This window comes from Balaenoptera acutorostrata, chromosome 14 (assembly GCF_949987535.1).
Source record: "Balaenoptera acutorostrata chromosome 14, mBalAcu1.1, whole genome shotgun sequence".
Classification (NCBI taxonomy): domain Eukaryota; kingdom Metazoa; phylum Chordata; class Mammalia; order Artiodactyla; family Balaenopteridae; genus Balaenoptera; species Balaenoptera acutorostrata.
Genome location: NC_080077.1, coordinates 73,781,485 through 73,805,276, shown reverse-complemented (window position 1 = coordinate 73,805,276; position 23,792 = coordinate 73,781,485). Strand labels below are relative to the sequence as shown.

The window sequence follows — 23,792 nt, the reverse complement described above, 5'->3', positions numbered from 1 at the left end:
TATAATATTTCAATAAGAAGTTTACTGAAAAGATGGGGGGAAAAAAGAAAAATGCTACATAGATGAACTGTAGCTATTTTGTTTGATTTTCTTTGTGAAGGCATGCTTCCCAAGAGCCAAGTGACAGATCCACTTGCCAAAGAAGGGCCTAGTTCTCCAAGGTATGCATTCTTGTTTTACTTTTTTAAAGCTTAATCAGTTCGACACCAAAATATACACATTAAAAAAATGGCTCTAAGTTTGATTTATTGCTTATTATATTAATTATGCTTCTTTGACACAAGAACTGTAGTGCCTCATTTATCAGGCATTGTTGGAGAATGAGCTGTTCCATAAATATGAATTTTTAATATAACTGAAGTTTAACCCATTTTAAACACCACAACTTTAAAAAAGAACTATTCAGAACTATTTTTTCTGATTATAAAATATACATTCATGGTAGAAAACTTGGAAAATACAGAGAAATACAAAAGAAAGTGATAAAATCAGTCGTAATCCCATCAACCCTGGATATAGACTCTTAATATTTGGTTTATTCCACACAGTTTATTCATGTCATACCTATTTCCATACTATTCTATTTTGATAATACGGTGTTACAGTATGTTCGGTGATCAATTTCCTATGTCATGAAAGATTCTGCAAAAGCATTTTTTGTCTGTATTCTATCATATGATGGAAATTGATCATAGAATATCCATAATTTATTCAACTATTCTATTTTTTGTGTGTCTAGTTTGCTTTATCAGTTTTTAATGGAAATCCTTCAAAATGTATTGTACCCTGTCTTAGTAAATTAAGCAATCCATGTATATTTTTGTTAATGATATTTCAGATGCCCTTAGGGTTATGTGTGTTATTTGTAGTCTTTCTCTTACCACCTTTCCCCCTACTGTGAGTCTATAACAGCAGCTTCCGGCTCTACTTGCTATACCTATTAAATTATTTCATATTTAATTTTAAGTTAAGGGCCTCAGGATACCTCCTAGCATTCACATTGGGGGCCTGTATACAGGTAGTAAGTGCAAAAACAGAATCAATTTGATCAATAGCTATTACAAAACCGAAGACTTAGTTTTTCCTTAAGTTTTTATGGTTGACCATTAAACATCCTTGGTGAGTTAATTTCTTGCGGAGTAATAATATATTTGTGACAGGGAGGAGTGAAGGTAATAAGCATGTCGATTTTGTCATGCTCCTTCAGAAAACATGTTGTGTTATTGCTCTGATAAAAGGAATTTTAGATGTGTAACCTTTATAAAAAGTGCCTTGTCAAGGATGTTGTTTGTTTTTATCCAAGTTGGAATACATGGAAGTATAAGTATTTTAAATTGAGAAATAATTGCTTTATTATTTATTTCATGGTAACACCACTGATTATTTAGAAAAAAACTTTACCTAGAGAAATATATTTCTCACTGTAGATTTTGAACTATATGTTTTAAATCATGTATTTATTGTGTCATATTTTATATTTTTAAATTGTATATATTTTAAAATTATATATTTAATGATTTAATATATGTTACTGCACATGATTATTTATTCTTTTTAAAATATTTTACAGCTATGACTGGTTCCAAACAGACGCTTTAGTCACCATTGTCATATATACTAAACAGAAGGTAAATACATTTTTAAGATCAGAAAAAACAAAAAAGTAAATAACAAATGTTAGCTATGCGCAGGTGTACTTTTCTAAGAGCTCTTCTTATATTAACTTACAGCAACTCTGTGAGGTAGATCCTTTCGTTACCCCTATTTTACAGATGAGGAAACAGAAATTAAGTAATTTACCCAAAGTCACACGGTAAGCGGCAGATCTAGCGTTTTGAACCCAGGCAGGCTGACTCCATAGTATATGCTCTTAACAACCATGCCAGAGCATCTTAGGGAAAAAATAGACTAGGAAGAAGCATATTTTATGTGCTCTTCTGTGATTTTTTTTTTTTGTTTGTGTTTAAGCATGGATAACAGCAGTGAGAGTCCCAGTTTAACTTCACCATACGAACTAATTTCCTGCACTTAAATTGGAATTCAAGAGACAGGAGAGACTGTACTGCTGGAGCTTAGTATGCTTAAGCCACTAACGGGGTTCAGTTAATGCCCTCTGAAAACTAAAATTAAGGAGTTAATTCATTCACTAAGTATTTATTGAACCCCTGCTTCATTTTCAACACCATCGTAGAATTCAGGAATCTAATGATGGGCCAGATTCATAGAGACTGAACTCTCACCAGGCTTACAGACCAGCTGGGAAATCAGATAAATAAGCAGGCAACTTACAACATCTCCAGACACATCCTCCAGCAACTGGCAAGGTTCCCACACTTGAGGAACTGTGGAGATTTAAAGACAAGTTCTGGCAGCTAGGAATTTCTGAGAATTCATGCTACTTCTGTAGTAGCAGAACCACATCTGAGCTGGTGAGTTCCTCCTACTCCTGCAGCAGGATTTGATGGCTCCACAGGAGTGACCAGCCTCTGCCTGAAAGAGCCAAGAGGCCCAGAGAGGCACTGCTTGTCCCGCCTTCCACTCCCTCTTTGTATTGTCTCCTAACCAAGCAGTCCTGAACCAAGAGGACAGGGCCTGGCGAGGTTGGGGTCTGTGTGCTCTCATTGGTAATATCAGTGAAGCACAGAGGATGGATAATTAAGGGAAGGGGGAAGGTTTCTACGTGGAATAATGTATTCAGTGTATGGTGTAAACGATAGGCACCAAAATAACTTGCACCAAAGCTACATAGAAATTAGAGACATCTAAAAATTTGTTAGTGAATTTATTATTATTATTAATTTTTTGATAAGCTGAGCTTAAGAGGTTGTGTTATTTGCGCAGAGTCACATAATAGTGGAAAGATAAAAATGAACACAAATATCTTGGCTTCTTGTCTGATTCTAATTTTTTTTCCAAATTATTTACCCAACAAATATTTGAGCACCTACTTGGTGCTGAGCAATATTCTGAAGACAATATTCTGCCCCTTACACTTAGAGCTTAAAGACGAGTGTGTATGGTAGACATTAAGCATAGACAAATGCATAGTTAAAATTGTGATATATGCTTTGAAGGAGAAGAACTGGGTTGTATGAGAGAGCAAAAAACAGGAATAATGTGTATTTAGCTTGTGGGTTCTGTAAATAAGTACCATATGAACTTCCACTGATCAGCTTAAAAGTATAGTAATAGGAGTTTGGTGAAAAGTATACTTTTTAATCTTTCGCTTTTCGATTTCCATTTAAGGATATCAGTTTAGACTCAGTAAGAGCTGATCATTGGGATGATTCCTTTAGAGCAGAAACAGTTATCAAGGATTATTCATATCTTATACATATTGGTAAGTACCTTATTCTGTATTAATGGAAACAACTTTTGTTTCCTTTAGGTATAGTAGTTACTGGTGTAGAGTCTCAGTACCTATAATATTTTATGTGCCATTGTCATTTTGGTTTGTCATTTTTGATCTTTTTTTTTCTGTTATTTCTTTATACTAAGGAAAGTGCTAGCAAATGGCAGTACAACCTCACTTTTCCCAAGTTTAAACAATTAGGTGCGATCATAATCAATAATCATATGAAATACGTGTTGGCCCAGCTTTGTAAGACTCTGTAACTTAATACCTACAAATAAATCTCCGGAGGCCTGCCTGTCACGTGCTCCCACTGAGTAGACATCACCAGGCGCTGTTCTATCGGCCTGTCTCTTGCCAGTCGCAAGGTTATACTGTACCCCTCAGCTGCCTGTCCCTTCATGGGCAAAGACCTACCATACAGTTCACTTCTGTCTGTTTTGAGAGGTTACAGATCTATCAGAAAGAAATCAGGACTAAAATCTAGGATCAAGGTGGCAGATTCTTAATCCATTTCTCACCCATAATGACTCTAGGAGTTCATCCTTTTCTCCTTTAAAGAAGATAATGTTATTCTAGTTAGAAAGTAGAAATGAAACAAACCAAAACAGCAAGAAGAAAACTGTATTTTAAGCACACATTCTTATGTAAAGAATGTTTCATTTACTTTTGCAAAACAGAGACTGAAATTCTCCAGGCCTCAGATGACTCGAGATTCAGCTCATGGCTTTACCATATTAATGAAGGACCTTTAGTCCTGAATTTGATTGGAGTTGATAAATGTATTTTCTTTCTTATTTTCCCCCCATTCATTAATCAACCTCAAATCTTAAACATTTCTTCTAGAAATACATGCTACCCTATTTTTTGCTAGCATAAGATCTAATATGTATTGTCTCTTAGAGAGAGTTTTAATCAAAAACTCAGATGTCTGGAAAAGTATACATTATTCATTAGCTCTGTCATGATTTTTCTTTAAGGAAGACCTCTGTGTCAGCACGTATTATGTTTCAAATACTTTATGGCTAGTTCTGTTCACACTGTAGCTAACTGTATCTTGCACACATATAAAAAACAAACAAAAATTCCACAGTCAAAAATGTGAAACTCCTGATTGCTAATATTAGATCAGAAGGACTAAAATAATGCAGAATTTTAAGTTCCACATAACTATATTAACACAGTGAACTTTAGAGCAGATGTTTGTAAAAATACTTCTTGCATCACCCCCTTCTGGAATGTAAGTTCCATAAGAGCAGGGATTTTTCTCTTTTACTAACTGTGATAACTGTAACACCTGGAAAGTGCATAACATGCATAGATGCCCAATAATTTTCTTTTTCAATAACTGAATGAATATTCAACTTAGAGAACAGTAAGAAAGGAAACGCTGAGCTAGACCCAGTCCCGGCCTGTATTCACACACGCACGTGCACACCCTGGAGTATGTGTGTTTCACGTGCTATCTCTCCCTGCCTTGCTCCCTTCTTGGTTTGTAGCATTGTCAATCTGGGACTATCCTTGCACCAGTGTGGGTTATCCACCTGTAGGCAATTGAGTATTTACTCCTTAATTAATAGGGAGAGAAATGGAAAAATTGAAGATACATATTTAAGTAATTTGTCTCAAAATACTGTACACAGTATTTTGGTTGTGTTCAGTTTCTTTCTTTTGATTTCTCAGGATATGTTTGAGAGATTTGAAATGGTTCATGAAAGAACCATTTAAATGATCTTATATGGTGTTTGTAGACCATAGGAACTGAAGTTGGATCTTAACTGAAATTTTTTTTTCTCCAGCCCTAAGTCATGAGATTCAGGAAGATTTTTCTGGTAAGCTACCAAAAATAATTTATCTATGTACATATACACACACACATATACATACACACACACACGGGGGGGGCGGTGGACAGCATTTGTCTTATTATTCATTTGTATATTTTCATGTTGCAGACAAGGACATGATGTTTTCTATATAAGCAAATACATTAATTTTTAAATGTACTCTTTTCCCTCTGGTTTCAGTTCCCCCCATGCCTTTTTTCTTTCCCCTTTTTCATCTCATCTCTTTGCCCTTTCCTTTTCCTCTCCTTAGAAAAAAAATTCCTGTCCCCATTCTTCCTTCCGGCCCTACTCCTGACATGCAGCTTGTAGAAATATACTTGACCGGACCAGACAAATTTTTCTTAGGTGTATATATTCAAATATTTAATATTGACAGAGCACATTAAATTATGAATATTTCTGCATGTAAATACACAATGTGGATTTTACACAGCTGTTTAGCAATAGAAGACTCATCAGAGAATGGTGGTTTCTTGTTTTTTGTGTTTTTCTTTAGCTTTATTGAAATATAGTTGACAAAATTACTATATATTTAAAGATTTAAAGTGTACAACGTTATGATTTGATAAAGGTATATGCTGTGAAAAGATTCACACAAATTAATTAACACATCCATCACCTCACATATTTACCTTTGTGTGTGTGTGTGTATGCGTATGAACACAAGTTCTGTTGTCTTAGCAAATTTCGATTATACAAGACAGTGTCATCAACTGTTGTCACCATGTTATACATTAGATCCTCAGACCTTATTCATCTTGTAGCTAAAAGTTTGTACCCTTTTATCAAGCTCTCTCTGTTCCCCCCTCCCCCTGCCCCAACTCCTGGCACTATTTTGCTACTCTCTGTTTCTATGAGTGTGACTTTTCTTTTTTTAATTCCACATATAAATGATACCATGCACTATTTGTCTTCTCTGTCTTATTTATTTCACTTAATATAATGCCCTCTAAATTTATCATACGTCATTGCAAGTGACAGGATTTCCTTCCTTTTTTAGGGCTGAATAATATTCCATTCTATATTCATATATACATGTGGTTTCTTGTTTAAAAGTACTGTCAGAGTACCTTACACCGGTTCTATACCTTCCCTTTTCTTTATACCATAGTAAGTTCTATAAATTGTATAAATTAAACTCTTTAAAGTCAAGGACTTCTTATGTTTGTTAAGCTTCAAATCAGTGCTCATTGAATTGAATTTATTTGATTAATTTGTGTTTAAAAGTTGTTAAATTGCTACTGAATTTTGTGTTTACAATGAGGAAGGACAGATTGTTTCTAAAGACAAAAAGAAATATACTTTAGATCTTTAAAAGCACATTCAATTCATAAAATTTAATCAATTTTAAAAGTTTATTTTATTATTGTACTCATGTATTCTAAACTATTTTAAACATTCAAAAGTAAAAAGAGAATCTAAAAGATTTTTAATTATCAAAAATTGACATGCACTTTATTGGGATTCATTCTCCTGAAGCTTTTTCTATGTTTATTAGGCTCAATATTGGTTTACTGAATTCACTCATAAGAACCCCTCAGATCCCAAGAAATGTTAAAAGAGTATAAATTAAATTTGCTTTTGTGGATCCATTCAATGGCTAATTTGTATATTTAAGTTTTTGTTTTTTTAAGCTATGTGTTAATTAGTTGCCATGGCTCTATTTGAGCTTGTATGAAAACTAGCATTATGTATTAGTTTGGCCCTTGATAAATTAATTTCAAAGAAGTTAATCTGAATCTAACATAAACTGGATTTAACACCATATAAGGCATAAACAATTTTGATGAACATGTACACAAAATTTTATTTATCTCACAAATGCTCAGTGTCATTCATATCTGATTGGGACATTTGGGTTGTTTGAGAAAGATTGGTTTAAAAGTAAAATCTTATATTTAGTATCAATGAATACAAATGGAATTTATCTTCTTTTCAGCGCGAGTTGTTGAGAACGTGGGAAAAATAGAGATTGTCCTGAAGAAAAAAGAGAATACTTCTTGGAAATGCCTTGGTCATCCCCTGGAGAATCATTATTCACTTATTCCAAAGAAAGATACAGGTAGCCTGTGCTATTATTTTGAGTCCTGGATTAATGAAAATGTTGTATCAGTGGCTCAGCTGTATCAGAGTTTGGAAGGCCACTTGCAGTGAGCCAAAGGGTCGTTGTATCTCTCTCTAAGGAGTTGAAAACGGACATTGTGTCTGTAATCCTCCTTTTTTTTTTAAGCAGAAATTAAATATCTGACTCTGCTATCTAATGTTTAGACATAACAAAGGTCATTAGGTAATGATACCTAAATGGAGAAACCCACTCAAACTCTTGTGCAACCATTCACTCCTTGAGGTTTTTTTTTTTTTTAAAAGGTGCAAAAACAAGTTAAGTTTATGCCTTGTGGGCACATCTAGATTTTTTTCTGTTAGAGAAGGCACATTTACTGTCTCTTTGCTTACCTAAACCAGTTTCTGAGTTTATTCCTAAAGGATGATACCATTCATTTCCTTCCTTTCTTTATTTTTTAAAGCTTTTTACGTAACTATAACATTTATAGGCAAAGGTGCATATTACAAGTGTTCTACTTGATGAATTTCCACAAAGTGAACGCACTCCATATTTTCTCTTTGGAAACTGGTAGGATTTGCCTCTTCCAAGTGTTTTGAAATTTCACGGTTTGAATTTCACGGTTTGATATGCCTCTTCCAAGTGTTTTGAAAGTTCACGGTTTGAACTTCTGTGCCGAATGTTCATCCTTTTTGCTAATATTTCCATTACGGAAACTTAAGACCCTCGGGCCTGGGGAATACTGATATTTCTTCCCTCCATGGTCTGTTCTTACTTTCTAGAAATAGTCTTACTTTAAGCCTTCTTAACCAGTTCTCTAATTATCTTGTCTTTTCTCTCTCATTTTCAATTTTGTCCTTTTCTTCTACTTTTTGAGAGATTTCTTCAGCTGTGTCTTCCAGCTCTGCTGTTGTGTTACTCATTTCTACTCTCATATTTTTAACTTTGGAGAACTCTTGATTTTTGTTCCTTTGTTTTAGCATCCTATTTTCTATCTTCTCTTTTTAAGAATTATAGTGTTTGAGATTTTTTGTCTCCCTGTGTAGCCTGTATTCCTACAGTTTGTTTATTTTGGTCTGTCTTTCATATTACATGCTTTCTTTGAATGTCTGCTGATCCTTGACCAGCTGCTCGTACTTCAGGGTGGAACTCTAAAAGCTGATTGGAAACTCTGTGCATGTGGGTGTGGCTTGTTGACAGTAATATTTACTATTTGGCTGGATGGTTTCTTCGGGAAAAGTCTGATGCCAGTATTTTGTCAGAGTCTCTAGGGTAAACAGTTTTCTACCTCGCATCCAGCATTTCAGAAGTTATATGGGAAAAGAAGCCTGGGATATCTGTAAATTTAATTTCCTTTTTTTTTTTTTTTTTTGCCTAGTATACTATATTAGTCTACTAAGGCTTCTGTGAAAAAGTACCACAGCCTTTGTGGGCTAACAACAGAAAATTATTTTCTCACAGGCTGAAGGCTGAAAGTCTGAGACTAAGGTGCTGGCAGGGTTGACTTCTCCTGAGGCCCTTCCTTGGCTTACAGATGGCTGTGTTCACATGGTCTTCCATCTGTGTGTGTCTGTGTCCCTATTGCCTCTTCTTATAAGGACATCAGTCACATCAGATTAGGGACCACCCTAATGACCTCATTTTAACTTACTTTTTAAAATACACTGTCTCCAAATATAGTCACTTTCTGGGGTACTGGGGGTTATGACTTTAACGTTGAAAATTGAGGGGGACACAGTTCAGCCTACAACATATACCTAGTCTAGAGACCCTTTGTTTTGCCCTCTACAGAGAGAGCAAAATTCTGATACTTTGCCAGAATAGGAGAGAATCAGTCATGTGGCCATGTGAAGTAGGGGAGGACTTCAGAAAGTGGGTGAGGTGGCATCTAGGCTTCTTAAATGAACTTTCTTCCAGAAAGTGGTTTTAGCTCTGCCTTCACTCTGATTCTAGAGATACTTGGTCCTGCCAATTTCTGAGCCTAAAAGGGATCTCATATTACAGATGGGTTGATTCTTGGCTTTTTGTTTGTCTAGCTTAGGATGTAGCTTTACGGAGTCTACTGAGTCAGTTACCAGTCGTCTCTTTGCTTTGTCAGCTCCCAAACTTCTGTTGCTTTTTTATTTCTGTTCTTATTGTCCTTGCAGGCTAGGCCTTAAAAAAACAACCACACACACAGAAAAAAAACCATCTTTGCTGTTATTTTAGGGAGGGGTTAGAAGAAACCAACTGCATGTATTCAGTTTAGAATCTTTTTTTTTTTAATTTTATTTATTTATTTATTTATTTATTTATTTATTTATTTATTTTTGGCTGTGTTGGGTCTTCGTTTCTGTGCGAGGGCTTTCTCTAGTTGCGGCGAGTGGGGGCCACTCTTCAACGCAGTGCCCGGGCCTCTCACTGTCGCAGCCCCTCTTGTTGAGGAGCACAGGCTCCAGACGCGCAGGCTCAGTAATTGTGGCTCATGGGCCTAGTTGCTCCGCGGCATGCGGGATCCTCCCAGACCAGGGCTCGAACCCGTGTCCCCTGCATTGGCAGGCAGACTCTCAACCACTGCGCCACCAGGGAAGCCCCAGTTTAGCATCTTTAAATATTTAAAATTATAAAAATATATTTGTGGATAGTATTTTTATTTTCAGAGAAGTATCACGTAGCTGTATTTTGAGTACATACTGTGTGTAGAAGGCTATTTTAGGTATTGTGGTATGAAACAAATAAAAGGCATCAGAAATTATTTTCCCAGGCGGAAGAAAGAACATACACAAACATGAGACTGAAGAATACTTGTATCAAGAAATAGGCCAGTAAGAGCAAGTTACATAGTGCAAACTTGAATGTATTCTAAGGTTACCTTACGTGAACAAACAGATGCAGGTATATTTGACCTTAAATGACTCTCCATGAATGAAGGAGGTGAATATCAAGCAATATTTTGAAAGTGGCTTTAAAAAAACCCAAAAAACTATAAAGGGCTTTCCAGGTATCATTACTGGGTACTTATTGTGCCAGAACTTTTGCAGGTGGTAGAGAAAGAAAATGTAAGCCATATGTGGGAAAGTTCAAATAGAGTCATTTTCCCAGAGCAGGAGGTCTCAATTGTGTGGTATAAGGTAGGGAGAGAGAACACAGAGGAATAACTGAGTGATGTAGCAGATCAGAAGAGAATAGGTAAAAGATAGTGAAAATGAAAAGAGATATTATTAAAGTGAAATCTGTTGCCCTGAAATTATCTGACTCTCTAGTGATTAGAAAATCATAGCAAACCAGATAAAAGCTAAGTCCTAGAAATAAATGACACTGAGAACCCAGGCTGACCTCCATTTGGAAATAGAATGAACATTGCTCAAGTATTCTTTTCTATAATTTCCTGAAGCTTTCCATGAACTCTTTCATCCCTGCCATAAATTTTGGCTTGAGTCATGAACCACCATAGTTTGCTTTAGCTTTCTTGTCTGAAATTAGAGCCATGCATGTATTTTTCAGTGAATTAGATTTTCCACTTTGGAAAATGACTCAGAGTTTAGGGGATTTTTTTTTTAATTTGTTTGACAGAATTAGCATAGATAATTTCTTCTTTGTCCTTTCTCTTCCTTAAATCATGACAAAAACTATAGGTTATTTTCCACACTAGCAAAGCTGAATACTTACATATCAGAGTATTATTATTAACTTGCTGTCAGTAGCTTCAAATGTTCAGTCTATCACATGGCTCCTTGGTCTTCAAGGAGGTTTTCATGCTGGCTTCCTCTTACTGAAATTTCTTAGTTTAAAAATTTAAGTTTGAAAATAAGCATGTAAGTTGAAGACTTAATGCACTACCTTTTCATGTCAAATCTAGAATTTACTTACACAAAAGATTCAAATATAGCAAAGAACATAATCAGAGAAGAGAAACTACTTTGTTTTTACCTTTAATCCAGCTGTAATAGTTAGTAAATTAAATTATATGACTAGAACCAAACTACCATTTGTAACTTGGGCGCTTCCAATTATTTTCTTCTTCCCAAAGATGAATAAATGAAGATTATGAGTGAGTAGTTGTGTGTGTGTGTGTGTGTGTGTGTGTGTGTGTGTGTGTGGTGCCTAACGAACTTGTGTCTATTAAGAGTCAGAAACTAATAGATAATTGGATTGCTATTCCTGTATCCAACCTAAAGTTTATTTTAATTGTGATTGCCTTTAATATGGGAACTTAGATCACCAGACAAAGGCAGTTATACAGATTTGCCAACAAACAACTCAGTAAATGAATATTGGGATACAAAATTATAAACAAGATTTTAAAAAATTGTGTCATAATTGTGATATGTCAGCAGCTGTTTATAAACCTCTAGGTTAAATATATATAGAATCTATAACTGTCTTTATAATTCAAGTTGAACTGTATGAAATCACTGATACTTATTTTTTAACCTAAAAAAATGGCAGTTTCTCATTATTTGAACTATACTTTCATCAGGGCTTCCTAACTGCTAACACCGGACGCGCGTGCGTGCACACACACTGAAGTACTGTCTGTACGTGTAAATGTGCTTGTCAGCACTCTGTGAGCAGTCACTTAATTGAGGCTTTCTGTGGAGCCTGTGATTCTGCAGGCAAGCTGTTCGCTGCCGTAGTGAATAACAGCTCTCGTTGCAGGTGTAGAAAGAACCACCCTCACCCCTCCCCTCCCCTTCCTTGCCTGTGCATCCATGTTTCTTTGCTGCCTAAAACAAGCATTCAGAATGACTGGAAAAGAAAAAAAAATATTGTGGATAGCAAATAGAAACTTCACTGTGCTTTGTTCTCTTAAATTGTCTGCTTGGCCCAGCAGGTGTAAAGTCGTTGCTTGCACAGTAACTGTAAGATGCTTTGGCATTTTGCTGTCTTCTTCTTATTTCTAGCAGAATGGCCTGAATAAGAAGAAACACAGAATAGATGGGGCAGGCTGCAAATGAGTAAGAAATTATTTACTATATTAAAAGATAGAATAGAAGAAGTTTAAAAACTTAGAATCAGGCAGTTCAGGCACTTCAGTGTATAATGATGGCTGAATTATTAGTTATGGAACTGAGGAAAAGTGATAAGCACAGAAATGTTCAAATCTAGTGACAACCTTGCTAAATGATGTGGACCCCATTGTCTAAGGGCCCCATTGAATCTAGTCTTGGAGAAAGAGCTTCCTTTCTCCTAATTTAATGCTAATATTTAACTCTATAAAATCCTCACTTTGAAAGAAGGATTCAGCTCACATCAGTCTAGGTGAGGTAGTAAAAGACCTGAATACACTTTAGGTATATATATATTTTTTTAAAAATAATTTTTTATGTCTTTTTAAATTAATTAATTTATTTAATTTATTTATATTTGGCTGCATTGGGTCTTCGTTGCTGCGTGCGGGCTTTCTCTAGTTGCGGCTAGCGGGGACCACTCTTCGTTGAGGTGCACAGGCTTCTCATTGCGGTGGCTTCTCTTGTTGCGGAGCGTGGGCTCTAGGCACGCGGGCTTCAGTAGTTGTGGCATGCGGGCTCACTAGTTGTGGCTCGCGGGCTCTAGAGCGCAGGCTCAGTAGTTGTGGCGCATGGGCTTAGTTGCTCCGCGGCATGTGGGATCCTCCCAGACCAGGGCTCGAACCTGTGTCCCCTGCATTGGCAGGTGGATTCCTAACCACTGTGCCACCAGGGAAGCCCACTTTAGGTATATTTTTAACAGTAATAGTTAAACCAGAAAGGATCCTATGCTTTATTGTCAATTTACTAATACTGCTTCATTAGGTTTTACCCCAGTATATGGAAAAATGTGTGCCCATACACGTTTATCATCCTAGTGTTTGAAGCTGTTATGAACGTATTCTTATTCATATATTCAAGAGTGGTTTGGGTGAGGATGATAAAACTATACTACTAGAGGTTAAGTGGAAGTTTTACCAAAGTTAGTGAAAAGGCTGAATAATTTTTAAAAACAGCAAAATAAATGCAATTATATAATACTTTTAAAAGTATATAATAACTAAAACTTTGTTGTTTCTTCAGCATAGGAAGGTATTCTAGTGACTTCATGGGTTTGAGTTATTTTATCCATAGTCAAAAATGTTAGATATTTGTACAGTTCTTGAAAATAGTTTGTTCTCAAGTGTTCTGCAAACCTCTGCTCTACCAACTGAGCTATTGAAGGCTCCGCTTGTTCTCAGGTGTTCTGACCATCATCCCTGCACACAAGTTCATTGCTCATCAAGGTCACTGTCTTGGCAGAAACAGACAGCCAGCGAGGCTAAATCAGGCTGACCCCGGCTGTATGAGCTATGACAGATTCTGTAAAGGAAAAACTCAGATTTTTCTTTCCTGTGTAGGAAAAAAACTCACTTCCTCCCTACTCTCTTTCTCTCCTATGTGTCTCCTTTACTGTTCACACAGAACGCTTCACTTCTGACACTTCTGGTCCCAAATACCTGGAGATTTTCCTCCACAGCAAGCAGTTCTTTGCAGTACCAGCTGGTGTCTTACAAGTTAACTCAGTTCTGACACTGTCTACCTGGAGACACTATCGGATCCCACAGGTTAAGGGCTCAGTCCCACATGATCCCTCCCCCCGTCCCCCAACACACACACACTTCAGACGCCAGTGGCAAGCCCAGGTTACCACCTGTCCTTCTGACCAACTGACTATAGGTGGGAGGTTCCAAAGACCCCTTCCCTGGGCTTGATTAATTTGCTAGAGTAGATCACATATGATAAATGATACAGATGAATATCCAGACGGAAGAGATGCAGAGGGTGAGAGAAGGTCTGGGAGGGTCCTGAGCACAGTAACGTCTGTCCGTGGGGAGTTGAGGTCTGTCACCCTCCCAGTGTTGATGTGTTTGCCCACCTGGAAGCTCTTTAAACCCCCTGCTATTGGGATTTCATGGAGGTTCCTCACATAGGCATGATCAGTTATTAACTTCATTTCCAGCCCCTCTCCCCTCTCCAGAGGGTGGGACGTGGGGCTGGAAATTCCAAACTTCTATCATAGCTGAGTCTTTCTGGTGACCGGCGCTCATCCAGGAGCCCACCCAGAGTCACCTCATGAGAACAAAAATGTTCCTGGTTCTCTTATTACTTAGGAATTTACAAGGGTATTAGGAATCCCGTGTTAGAGATGAGGGTCAAAGACAAATACAGTGGTTCCCCCCTTATTTGTGGTGTTGCTTTCTGAGGTTTCACTTACCGCAGTCAATCGTGGTCCAGAAATATTAAATGAAAAATTCCAGAAATAAACAATTCATAAGTTTTAAATTGTGCACCGTTCTGAGTAGTGTGATGAAATCTCAAGGCGTCCCGCTGGGGACGTGAATCATCCCTTTGTCCAGCGCATCCCACCCATTAGTCACTTGGTAGCCGTCCAGGTTATCAGATCAGCTCTCGCGGGATCACAGTGCTTGTGTTGAGGTCACCCTTATTTTACTTAGTAATGGCCCCAAAGCGCAAGGGAAGTGATGCTGGCAATTCCAGTATGCCAAAGAGAAACCGTAAAGTGCTTCCTTTAAGTGAAAGGGTGAAAGTTCTTGTCTTAACAAGGAAAGGAAAAAAAAAAAAATCAAATTATGAGGTTGCTAAGATCTACCATGAGAACAAATCTTCTCTGTGAAATTGTGAAGAAGGAAAAAGGAATCCGTGCTAGTTTTGCTGTTGTACTTTAAACTGCAAAAGTTACTGCCACAGTTCATGATAAGTACTTAGTTAAGATGAAAACGGCATTAAGTATGTACAGTAAGATATTTTGAGGGAGACAGACCACATTCACATAACTTTTATTATGGTATATTGTTATAATTGTTCTATTTTATTATCAGTTATTGTTGTTAATCTCTTACTGTGCCTAATTTATAAATTACAACTGTATAATATGTACATATATATAGGAAAAACCCAGAAGTTTCAGGCATCCATTGGGGGCCTTGGGATGTATCCCCCATGGATAAGGGGGAACTACTGTATAAAGAACAAGAGCTGCTCCTAGTGTTCTTATCACTTAGGTTATTATAAGAGTTTTAGGAACTCTGTGCCAGGAACCGGGGGCAGAGGCCAATATAAAGATTTTCTCTTATCTCACAGCCCAGCCCCTGGTCTCTGGCCGTGAACCATTTATGTCAAATGCTACACCGCTAAGAAGAAACCGGTGCTTTACTAGAATCTCATTCAGTCATTAATAACTCTCCAGTCCATCACCACATCATATGAAAAATGTCTAACAGGGCAAGGCCCCTCAAGTGTGCAGGCTTTCTATTCAACCTTAATAGGTTCCAGAAACAGGAGTGGCCGCAGCAACATATGCCTTCACCCTTTCAGGAATCTGATAAAATTGAGCTAAGAGACAATATCATGTCTTGCTCTGAGCCTCTTCCAAGGTGTTAATGTAATATTGGATTTCCCTCCTTACATAACCCAGATTCTAAATGGAATGTCTATTGAATGGAATGGCTGTAGGTTGTGGGTTTTTCTGCATGCACATATCTAGGTATGTGTATCAGTATATTTTTAAGTATTGTAGATGTTAGTATTGATGTTTGGGGTTATTTATTTTCCATTGGAGCATTTTTTAAGTGTGTAGTTCCACTAACTGCTTGCCCTATGTTGGTTCAGGAAGATCTTAGAGGAAGACATGAGTAAAGGTAGATTGCAAATTAGGAGGTAAGTAAATCATACAGGTTTCCCCACTATCCAAAAGTAGAGCATTCCTATGGAATCTTTCGTAAGTGGAAATGGTGTAAAGGGAAGAAGCAGTTACCCTAGGACACATCTAGCTCACGGATGCACAAGGTAAACTGAGACAAAGCGCAGATGCTCACAGGCACAGTTCAAAGTTATGGCGGCTTGAAGCAGAGATGCTGAGTGTAGTTCCCGGGGAAGGAGCTTGGGGTGCCACTCTCTCTGCTCGGGGTGCACGCTGCCTCCGTAACAGCTCACTGCAAAACAAACGCTGAATGCTATTTTCCCTTTTCACCGTTTTTCATAAAAGTGAAAATCCTCTTTGGATTTCTTTCAGTTAGGAAAAACAGGTACTAATGTAGATTTTTCATAAAAGATAAGTGGCGTAAAGGGAAATTTCGGAAAGCGGGGGACACCTGTATTTAGGTAATTGAAAGTAGTAAAGAGTGCTAAGAAAACCTGTGGTTGCTCAGAACAGTAGGAATCGTGGATGTTGAAGAAGAGATGTACCTGGGATGGATGGTGACTTGCTGAACTGGTTCCTTAATTTGGACATTAAATAGTTAGTAGGGAGTTGTAAAGGGTGGAGGGATAATCTATAAACATTTATGCTTGAGCTGATGTGGTCAAAATAAGGAGGAAGATGCTAAAGAACGATGTACTGTTCTAGAACGATGATTCTCAAACTTTTTGAACAAGGCCTATCAGTTGAGGCGAGAAGCTCTCATAACTTGTTGCCCCATCCACATCTTCTCAAGCGACTCTGTGATCTTGGGCAAGCTGTTTAACTTCTGTAAGCCCCTGCTTCCAGCAGGGAAAATGAGAGTGGATAGGTGCTTTAAAAGTGTGCTAGGGGGAATTCCAGTGGTTAGGATTCTGCACTTCCACTGCAGCGGGCACAGGTTCCATCCCTGGTATGGGAACTGAGGTCCCACATGCCATGTAGCATGGCCAGAAAAACAAAAAGTGTACTAGGAGCAAGAACGAGCTGCAGGACAGGTTGAGGGCAATATGGACTCCCAGTCCAGTGCTCTCTTTCACGTCTCTCTCCCACTGAGCTTTGTCTTTATTTTAGCCTGTGAAAGTCTACTCTTTAGAAGGAAAGCTATAGTTTCTTTTCAACAAGAAGAAAAAAGGATACCCAAATTATCATATTATCCTCAGCATTTCAGTGTTACGCTGAATGTCTCAATATTATATGTATGTTATTAAAAGAAGTTAATGTGGGATTAGCAGATACACACTACTGTATATAAAATAGGTAAACAACAAGGACCTCTACTACAGAGCATAGGGAAATATATTCAATATCTTGTAATAACCTATAATGGAAAAGAACCTGAAAAAGAATGTGTGTTTGTGTGTGTGTGTGTGTGTGTGTGTATGTGTGTGTATATATATAATATATATATACATATATATATATATACGTAAAACTGAATCACTTTGCTGTACACCTGAAACATTGAAGATCAACTATACTTCAATAAAAAAATAAAGATTAAAAAAAAGAAGTGAGGTTTCTGGGCAGACAGTTTTCTGTCTTATGTTTTTGTTTCACCATCTCATATTTATTTTCAGTTTCTCATTTTCTTGTATAATTATGCTTATAAAACCAAAAACCTGACACTTCAATACAGGCATTATCCAGACTGAAGTCGTCAGTGCAGCTGCTTTATACTCCTTTTCCCCCATTTTTCAGGCCCATGCCTGTGACGCTTCTCTCCTCAGTGCAACTGAAAGACGAAAACATTCTTAAATTTTCCATAAGACTTTTAGACCCTATTGTTAGCACGTCCTTGTGAAATTATGGCAGTTTTATTATTTTATCGGTAAGATGTTGAAATTATCTCAGTGGTGTTAAATAGCCGGAATACTGTGTTAATTCTCTAACAAGGAAAGCCAGTCAATCACTGGAACCCAGAGTTTCCTTGTGTTTTAAGTATAGTCAAAGAGGTGCATACTTACTCTAGCAAATCCTTTCTGGTAAAGGCTAGAGGTGAAATTGTCAGGCGGGGCACCTGCCCTGGACTCCGTGCTTGGAGGAAAACACAAGGGCTCTCCTCCAGCCGCACGGCTCCCACAGGATGAGGAGTGTGCAAGGTGAAGAATCATCCACCTGGAGTTCAGGCGCTTTCCTTCACCACTGCCCTCCAGGTATCTGGAACCCCAGAATTCCCTGCCCAAATGGCCCCAGATCCGCTTCTGTCCAAGAAGTGGCCAAGGCTGTTTATGGAGAGAGCAAGTAGATGAGCCTTAACATATGGGCTGGTGCGCCCACACCTGCACAGGGCTCCACTCAGGGTCAGACAGTGGGGCTGAGAAGAGGGGGGTCAGGCCATAGGCAGTCAAGGGGGTGCAGCTCTCATCCCTCCACCATCTTCCTGCGCGGAACTCTGAGGAGTTCAAGAATCCTGAATTCGAGCCTAGCCTTCTAGGACATTATGAAAGTATATTTCAAGGTACAGCGTAGAACATATTTTATTTAGCAGTTATTTGTCTGATTTATAACTTTCACGTATTTAGACATATAGATGGGGGTCTCATATTGTATTACCACTCTGGGTCCCAGGAAGGTCTAGAGGAAGGGATGAGGAGATCATTTGAAACTTCATTTCTTCTTGGGGGTGAGCCTAGGTCCTTTGATCCTTCGTTGGTCCAGTACTGGATTAGGCGTTCCGGGATAACTCTGGGACGGTACCCTTAGCTGTAATCTGGTCTAAGCTTTGCCCTGGCAACGATGCACTCTTAAGTTTATGTGCATACCGAGCTACCATGGTGATAGATGGAAAGATTTAGTGACCAGGGTCTTTGGGAGCAAAAGGGACAAGGGAAGAAGAGAATTGGATGAAACTGTGGCCAAAATGATTTCTTAGGATTCTATGTGAATTTTAGTTTTCCACTAACCATTGATTATTCGATGTAGGACCTTCACATCCTAAGGTCTGGAGTAAATCTTTCTGCCCCTACTTAAATATTTTTAGGTTAAAAAAAAAGAGCATAATTAGGATAATAAGATGCTTTATTAGGATTAATTCCTGACATCTCTGTAAATGCTGTTTTACAAAAGAGAGGAAATTATGAAACAAAGTCTACTCTGGCATGCTGTTTACATCCGAAAGAAAATTTACAAGTGAAAATGTTCATGCATTCAGAACTTCTGTAACAAGATCTTCCAATCCAAGTGGTATTATTTTTCTCTGTATACAAATAATATTTCCTGAGCTTAGGGTATTAATTTCAAATATTTCCCGTATTTATAGAAATACTTGATTCCTTTTGTTTACTTGTATTTTAGTACCACAAACTTGGCATCTTCAGTTTTTCACTTAAACTAATTTTCCAGATAATCAGAACTTACACCCTTAAACCTAAGTTTATTTTTTGTTTTAATCATTTTTTGACCATTGAAATGTTCTATAATTCATATACATATGAATTTTGTTTGTATATATATAATACACATATACAGGGACACAAGAATGTATATTTTTCCTGCCTTTATCAAAGAAATATTTCTAAGTTACTGAATAGTGCTGGTATTGTTAAACCTTAAATATTTGAGTTTCAGGACTTTTCCATTCTGTAAGAAGAGAATTTAGAATGAGCTTTGTTGATTATCAAATATCTTTCACATCTACAATTTAATTATATAGCTGTTATAGGCTTAAAGGATGGAATTATTTTAAAAAGTGCATTTAAGAAGAAATAAACTAGACTTTAATTTCTTAGACTATAATTGTTTTAACATGCTATAACGACAGACATGAGGAAATAACACTCATTTTATAGAGCTTATTTTTCAAATTACAGAAGTACTTACAGGTTTTAGAAAATGGATATCATAGGAAACAAAATGGAAAAAACTAACACTATAAGATTTTCAAAATACTGATGAATTTTTAAAATGTCATAGGCCTGTTAGTGAAACTCAAGCTCACTAAAGAGCAAAGCTGAGCCTGTGTTTTCGCGTGGTAGGTCTGAGAGTACTTCTTATTTAATTTATTCATCACTAAGAGAAGACGAATCACTTTCTAGGTTTGTACTACAGAAAGTGCCAGTTAATTTCCAAGGAAGATGTGACTCATGATACGAAGCTTTTCTGCTTGATGCTGCCACCAAGCATACATCTTCAGGTGCCAACGTGGCAACATGTTTACTTCAAGCTAACTATTACAGGTAAGGCAAGCAGAGGCTTTGCAGAAACATTTTCTTCTTTTATAAGCAGTTCGGAATCAGTAGTAATCTCTCGAGGAAGCGCCCGTTTAGGTTATAAATAAAATGTTTCTGGGCAGCTAGACTTAGTGATAGCCAGATTCTAGGTTTGTGGATGCAGTGATCCTACATGTGGGAACTATAGCTGTGCTGCATCACTGTATGAACAAAGAAGTTATCACTAGTCACAGAGATAGTGCCACCAGCACTGTAATTTATTACTAACAAAGCCTTAAAGGAAAGAGGTGAGGGAGCACACAGATGGTCTTCCGTGAAGACAACTGCCAGAAACACACACTAACGTCTCTTATTTAGCCACTTAACAGGTTTGTCATTTAGGAAGTTGAATTTATAAACCTGAAAATGAGTGGATGATTATAAATGATTTCCTTGCATGTGCCACTAGTATAAGAAGCTCTGTAAACATATTCCTTACTGTGTAAATTCTTTTTCCCTCATTTTCATCCTAAAATTACCTCATTTACTTGTTTTAAATACCTTTCTTACCGATGTCTAACATCTTCTTAGTCTTTTGAAACTGCAGAAGATAACACTCCTAGCCTTTCCAGCAATCAGCCTCACAGACTACCAGCCAGGATTTGGTGAATATGGTCTATTATGACGGCACTGTTCAGTTTTTCTCTCCATCATCACTAATGCCACGTTATCATTCAATAGCTGGTATCTCCCCCAGTGTGGTTATTGTCAATGTCTTATAATTTACACATAGATTAATTTTTGTATATGTGATGGAACCATGTATAAAATTTTGGTCTTTCAAATATGTGGTGACTCCTCTTTCTTTGGAATTTGGCTAGCTAAAATATGACTTCTTATTAATTTTACCCTGTTTTTTATTATTATATTCTTAGAAGTAGTTGGATTAACATTCTTTTCAGTTACCAAAGTAATATATAAAATATTAAATTGTTAAAACAATTCGAAATATATAAAGTAAAAAGTGAAATTCTTCCCTTCCTGGAACTCAAATGATCCCACTGGCCATCAGTATCCATTGTTAAAAATTTGGTGTATGGGGACTTCCCTGGTGGTCCAGTGGTTAAGACTGCGTGCTTCCACTTCAGGGGGCACGGGTTTGATCCCTGATCGGAGAACTAAGATCCCGCATGCCATGTGGTGAGGCCAAAAATAAAAAATAAATAAAATAAAATAAAATATTTTTAAAATTTGGTGTATAATTAAAATTACTATGTAAGTACCTTCTTGCATCTCTGTGTAAACTTTTAATGCCATTTTTGTTGTGGCCTATTACAAAGCTTACATGCTGATGGTGTAGATGGTTGTCTAAGTTTATTAACATAAAATCCCATCACCCTATGCCACGCTTAATAAAAACAGATTATTTATATTATGGGTAGATTACTGATTTGTTAAAATTATCTCAGCACACATAGGTTTAGGGTATATATACATGTACTACATACATATAGAACATAGAATTAAGTTCACATTAAGTGTATAGTTTTAAATATATGCTGATAGCATCATAAAGTTTGTATGCTTCCTCTTCATTTAGATTTTCAGATTTGAATTTCTTTGTTGTGACTTTTTCCAGGTACTGAAATTGTGAAGCCATATACACCTGTATCTGATCCCTTATTCTCAGAGCTCAAGGAACCGGTTCTTCCCAACAATAAATACATCTACTTTTTGGTCAAAATCTACCCTGCTGGACTCTTCACGCCAGAGCTTGATCATCTTCAGATTGGTTAGTATATATTTTTTTAACCTATATTGTGTTCTGGATTGGATCACAAGTTATACTTTCTTTTAGTTATTTCCCTGTGGGAGTCTGTCAAATATCTTAAACTCATCATGTCTGCAACCAAAGTCGTGTTCTCTTAGTCCCACCAACCTATCCTTGCTTTCATATTCCTCATCTGTTATTTGTGGCATCACTGTTCATCCTCGACCCAATCTGGAGACTCGAGTCATTCCTGAGTCTTCCCATTTTCTCCCTCCCAATGCAGTCAGTCACTAAGTTTTATTGAGTCTACCACTCAGGGACTTTTTAATCTTTCTTTTCTATCCCTTCTGCCACCTTCTTAGATCAAGCCTTCATCATTTCTCTCTTAATCTGTAATTGGTGTCTCACAGTTGCCTCTAACTGGTATCTTTCTATTAATCTGCATTTTCCAGTTCTTTTTCCATACTGCCTTGATGATAGATTTAATCATGTTGCTCTGCAGCTTTGACGCCTTGGATGGGTCTCCATTACCTGAATAGCACAAGTATTTTGTATAGTGAGAGGTGAAGCTGGAGAAAGCATCCAAGTCTTTGCAGGCCATGAAGAGGACTTAATCAGTCCAGAAGTTTGTCATCCTCATTCTTAGGTGCTTGAGATTTTTAGAATGCCTCTCTCTACCTGTCAAGTACCTTTTTTAAAATATTTTTTTTAAATATCACTTACTTTATGAAGCCTCCCTCCTCTTCTGAACCCCTCGGTAACTAACACTTTGTTCATTGATCTAGGATAAGAATAAATAATATTCCTTCTTTACAGGACTTTGAGTTTAAGGATAGATATGTCTTATCTTTGTATTTTCCATACCCAGCAGGGCAGCTAGCACATAACAGGCTCTCAATAAAAGTACTTTGAAAGAATTAACAAAGGGACTATAATGAAATCTACTAATATTTAGAGACACCCCCCCTTCCTGTTTCTACTCCTTTTTCTGTGTCTTCAACTTTTCACTGCCTTTTGCCTAACAATAAAAGAGCTCTTCCCCTTTTAAGACAGTATTAGCAGTAATATCAAGTGAAGTAGATCAATTTGGAAATAGAGAAAATTTGTTGCTGTCTGAAAGTTAAGTTCAGCAGTCTACATATAATAGATGTGATGAGTCATCTTTGGTTACATAAATCAAAATATTGAACATAAATGTGAACCTAAAGAAGTTTGGAAAACCTACAGATCTAGTGAAGGTGATATCACCTTGTGAAGGACTGACAACATGATTGTAATATAGCAGGTGGAAACTTAACTGATGGTATTATAACCTGTCCATAGAGATTGCATAACAGAGAGCAGCGTGGAGAGTCAGCATAGAGCATGGGAAAGGAAAGTCAAAATAGCAAGATCAGTGTTTTTTCAACTTCATCTAGGGGAACTAGTCATGGCACAGGTACTGGTGCCACTTAGAGGGTTGTACACTGGCATGGCAGTGGTAACTCATGAAGTCTCATTATGGCCTATGTGAGCTACCCTATAAAATTATCCACTTCTTTGTTTCAATTCCATGTTCATCAAGTAACTTTTAAACGATTATTTTGCCCTTCCAAATGTTCCAAATATTTGGTCCTCCAATACTGGGAATGAGATGCCCTGGATGGGGCAAGTAATGCTCAGGTCACTAGATGCAGGTAGTCAGGCTGAAAATCCATTGCCATTCTGGCATGTGTGCTTTAATCTCTTGTGAACTTGATTAGCATCAAGTCCTTGCCTGAGTCTAATCAATTTTATGACATTGGAAGGACTGGACTGTGGACAAAAGTTATCAAGTTAATATCATTCTGTGAGGCTGCTTTAGTAAACAACCAGCTGACTTTTTCTTGAGGATGTTCTGATCTTATGGTCCCTTTCAAACTATAACAAGGAGCTTCTGTTACTTTCTAATGTTTAACTCATC

General features: G+C 37.2%; 1 protein-coding gene across 1 annotated transcript in view; it reads left to right on the top strand.

The window, feature by feature from the left end:
* LOC130704723 (cytochrome b5 reductase 4-like) overlaps positions 1-23,792 on the top strand; it is a 41,761-nt gene that overhangs the window by 4,850 nt on the left and 13,119 nt on the right. Inside the window, exons 3-9 of the mRNA XM_057527642.1 lie at positions 101-161; positions 1,571-1,628; positions 3,247-3,340; positions 5,152-5,184; positions 7,139-7,261; positions 19,966-20,106; positions 21,719-21,871. Of these exons, the coding sequence (XP_057383625.1) occupies positions 101-161; positions 1,571-1,628; positions 3,247-3,340; positions 5,152-5,184; positions 7,139-7,261; positions 19,966-20,106; positions 21,719-21,871 (663 nt within the window). The remainder of the gene's footprint in view (positions 1-100; positions 162-1,570; positions 1,629-3,246; positions 3,341-5,151; positions 5,185-7,138; positions 7,262-19,965; positions 20,107-21,718; positions 21,872-23,792) is intronic.